The sequence below is a fragment of the Schistosoma mansoni genome (assembly GCF_000237925.1).
Source record: "Schistosoma mansoni, WGS project CABG00000000 data, supercontig 0256, strain Puerto Rico, whole genome shotgun sequence".
NCBI lineage: Eukaryota > Metazoa > Platyhelminthes > Trematoda > Strigeidida > Schistosomatidae > Schistosoma > Schistosoma mansoni.
Genome location: NW_017386119.1, coordinates 18945 through 23569, shown reverse-complemented (window position 1 = coordinate 23569; position 4625 = coordinate 18945). Strand labels below are relative to the sequence as shown.

The following is a 4625-nucleotide window of genomic DNA, read 5'->3' as shown; positions in this document are numbered from 1 at the left end:
GATTGGTTCTTGTTGACATCGAGGTGCACAGAACAAGCTGTGAATCACATGTGGAGAAATTTAAACACTTCACTTCTACCCGAAGTTTGTACTAATGATGTCGTTCAGAAGGATGATGAAAGCTCCATGACCAAACCATCCAAGTCAGAGAACAAAACTCCATCAAAATCACCCACCTGAGCTACAAATCTTCTCCATCATCTCAAGATATAATGTCTGATACCAAGTTTATATCTTAGAAGAAGCATAATGACAAGTGACAATTTTACGCTATTCACTCCAAACAATACTAATTTTACGTAATCTACTCTGATGTAATATCTAAGTCATGATTTAACAATTTTCGAATAATGTATAACCAAACTAAGTAAATATTTGTAACATACTGGTAGTTTTTAAGCTTCCTACCTGTGTTGATGAATAGAATTTTGTCCTGATTGTTCTAAGATTTAAAGTGAACCCAATAGCAGATATATTTATGATGGCTATGAATTAGGTGAATTCAGAAAACATTTCGAATAGAATGCTAAAGATTATCGTATTCTATTTCAGATAAATTTTCAGAAAAAAAGCAAATAGACACTATATAATCATCCGTACAGAAAACCTATGAAGATCTTTGTTTTCACAGAAATCTTTTTTTTAAATTTCCAAACAAGATGTCAGGCATTTCAAATCACTTCCAAATCTGTTGTACTATTGTTTGGTCAGAAAGTATTTGCTTACCAAACAGTCTATTCAAATTTAACCGGTAAAATTCTTATTTATGCTAAATCTAACAGCCGTCCAGTGCTTCCACGTTTTCCATGGTGGTCTAGCTTCAACTGACTCATGACTTCAACTATATATAAAAATTATTGTAATCGTAATACCGCAGAACAATTTCGCAAATCTTAATTTAATCAAAGCTATTACATATCTGTAGCTGAATAACTAATAGAAACAGTCAATAAGTAACCTTTGAAATTCGTATTTCAAATCAAATACAACTTGATACTCATTTACTTATTCATGCAGGAACAATCATAGCTCGAATACAGATCATGTATACATGTATAATGACCTAGAAAATGATGAGTGAAGTACTTGCTATCAATATTTACTGATATTTACTTAGCTTCAGTGTATATTGTTAGGCAGTACCAAATTAAGACAAGGCAATATTTAATTTCCTTTAATTTCTATTAACTCTTCCTGAAATAGAACATGTGAGTAGTTACTACTGGGTAACATTAAAAAAGTGTACAACAGTTGATGCATATTGTTGTATAATGGTTTTATTAGTTTGCTTAGAGTACATTAAACTAAATATTATAGTTTTATATCCTTGAGTAAAAGGTTTTTATTACACTGCTCTTCCCACTTCATCTTATCAAGAAAAAAAGGAAATAATTGTTTATCGTTTTGATAAAAAAATCATTTTTTAAATATTAAATTTGTCATTATGATATCTGATTAATTACTGTATGCCGTCACCTGTTTACTGACTAGTATCATCATTACCATCATCTTTTTCACTGTCACTATCATATTTATATTTATTAGAATGCTTTTTAGAATGTCTCCTCTGTGAGACATCGTCGTCGGCATCTGATTCGTGGTTTTTACGCTTATGAGTAGTTCTCTTTGGATTCTTTTTTTTCCGCCTACTAACTGGCTTATATTTCCTACGATATTCATTCTCTCCATTATCATTATCTTCATTACCACTATCGTCATTACTCTTTGTATATTCTTTCTTTCGTCTAGATACTTTTTTAGATTTTTTCCTATGATTATGATTGTATTCTTTATTTTTATCATCATCGTCATCATCACCCTCAGCATTGTTTTTGGATCTGTAATATTTACTATAAGAGTATTTTTTCTTTGATGGATATTTGTCTCGTGTATAACTTGTTGCATATTTTTTGTGCGAATCATCATTATTAGCATCATTCTCATCTGTTTCATCTGATTCTTTATTATGTTTAGTTTTTCGTGTTTTTCCTTTCGTTTTTCTTCTATATCCGTAGTTGTCATTCGAATTCCCTTCATCATCATCATTATCGTTATTATTATTGTTATTATGTGAATTATATTTCTCATGATTTGGTTTATAGTAATCATCATTATTACTATTATCATCTGATTCAGTAGAATAGTAATTCTTCTCGTTTTTTTGACTTGATTTTTTTTTCAACGGGCTTTTTGTAGATTTTCTTCTATCATAACCGTAATCACCATGATCATCACCATTTTCATCACCATTTTCATCACCATTATCATCACCATTATCATCACCGTTATTATTATCATTATTATTATCATTATAATTTGAACCATATTCATTTTGATAAGGTTTAGTTGAAGCATAATTATTAGTGTCATAATATTGATCAGACTCTTTAGAATTATAATTATCTGCATTATTTTCTGTCTCATCTCCTTCATTCTCATTTTTTGTATTGTAATTTGTATTTGTATCATCAGATCCTTGTTCATTATTATCTTGTTGTTGTCCTTCATTATTATATGAACCATAATAATCATCTTTTACCATGTCTTCTTGCAATGAATAATCTAAATAATTGAATCGTTTATTATCTTCCTCTTCATCATCATACTCATAAGAGTTAGAACTTTTTTTACAGTAGACTATTGATGAATAGAATAAAAGGATTAAAAAATATCCATGAATCCAATTCATTTTATTGTAACTAATGAATAAATTGAGAATATAACATTTTTTGTAGGAAACAAATGCACTTAAGGATTATATATATATGTGTATGTAGTCACCTACTATTAGTAGTGCACTTAATGTACATAACTAATTATATTCTGTATGTAAAATTAATTATAACTATGCACTTTTGACTATGGTGTTTGTTGTATACAGTACATCCAACTGACGAGTGCCAAATACGACGAAAAGCGCGTCCTGAATTTCACCGTTAGCCACTATCCATCTTTGTTTACTAAATACATTTCACTTGTAATTTTTTTATTTTTTTAGAAAAAATGTTTTTTAAATAATTAGATGAAAGGGATATTTTGAACAAAAAAGATTTATATATATATAGTTGAAATCATGAGTCAATTGAAGCTAGACCACCATGGAAAACCTGAAAGCACTGGACGGCTGTTTCGTTCTATTACGAGACTCCTCAGCAACGCGCGGCCACGATCCTGCTTCGCGAGATTCGAACCCAGAACCTATCAGTCTCGCACGTGAGCGCTTAACCACTAGACCACTGAGCTGGTAACCAGCGGTGTTAATGTCTAACTTTGACTAAACCACAAAGTTGAGCAAAAAATTTAGTTTATCATTAAACGGGTTGAAATTATTGACTGAAGTATGTTCTTTTTCTTTTTACTTGAGTAGTAGTAATAAAATGTTTTATTGATAATACAAAAATAAAATTATCATTATAATCAATGTAAATATGTAATTTAAAAAATCATTAAATGTACTACAATATGATTCTTTAATGTGAAATTTAGTGAAATTGAATGAAACCAATATAATAATAGTTGAGCAGTGAAATAATATGAATTTCTTTTTCTTTTTCTTTTGGGGGGGGGTGGTAGTTTTGTGATATGTGTTACTGATGGTGATAGATATAAGTAGTAGTATGTTTCATCAATCGGAAGTGAAATGTTTGGAAGCAGATTGTTAAGAAGATGAAAGAAAAGAAAACAACAACAACAAAGAATGATTAGTATAGAAACGAAAGAACAATGAAGTCTGATATTATTGACTAATATTTGCAAAAGAAACGGTCAAGTTTGAGACATCTGATTGATATTTTGCAAATTAAATATTTGTTGTATGGTTCTCAGATTTTACTAAGAGATTCTGTAATTTTGTGTTTAAATACATTTGGTTGTCCCTGACTGTGTACTCATTCACCACAGTTTCTCATCAGCGATCTGCAACTATAATAGTGTTAAAGGGTAACAATAAAATGAAATATATTATATTAAACATACAACAAAGTATATTTCAACATAACACAATGATATGAATACGGTTGAAAAGTAGCTGGTGAGTAAACACGATTTTATTCAAATGCCTAAAAGTAAGTAATTGTATGAATTTCAATGGCTTCAACTGTTGAGGCGTGTTCCATATGATGGATTGCATGGATAAAAGGTAATTTATTACTTTTCTATGTGAAACAAGTAGTTATCATTAGAAAAATATGAAGGAACGTTATAGAAAAGTCAATTTCCAATACACATGTATTGTTACAAAACAGAAGTCTATATCGTTTATTGAAGTTCACAGATGCAAGAGATGAATAAGCGAAATATTTGAAATGATTTATAAGTAAAACACTTAGATCCAAAAGCTGTATCAACCTGATGATACTGCATAATAATTTATTAGGTGCTATAATGGTAGTGTTTAATGTAGTTATATAAGGGTGATTGGTTTAAACAGGTTACGAGGTAGAGTCACATCTCTGAAGTAATAAATGCAAATATACACAGTAGCAACGACCAAAAGATAAAGACATATAGAAAACAGAAATAACAAAATATCTTGATACAAGGTGTGAGAACAAAACGAGTATATGTGAAAGAAATCTGAGTTGATTCAAAAAATAACCAAAAACAACGTAAAAATAAAATTTCCA

General features: G+C 29.7%; 1 protein-coding gene across 1 annotated transcript in view; it reads right to left on the bottom strand.

The window, feature by feature from the left end:
- The window catches only part of Smp_138570 (spore germination protein, putative), a gene marked incomplete at both ends in the record, with an annotated part of 22565 nt that extends 19876 nt beyond the window's left edge, over positions 1–2689 (bottom strand). The window contains one exon of the mRNA XM_018792517.1: positions 1485–2689. Coding sequence (XP_018644188.1) covers positions 1485–2689 — 1205 coding nt within the window. The remainder of the gene's footprint in view (positions 1–1484) is intronic.
- Between the last annotated feature and the right edge of the window lie 1936 nt (positions 2690–4625).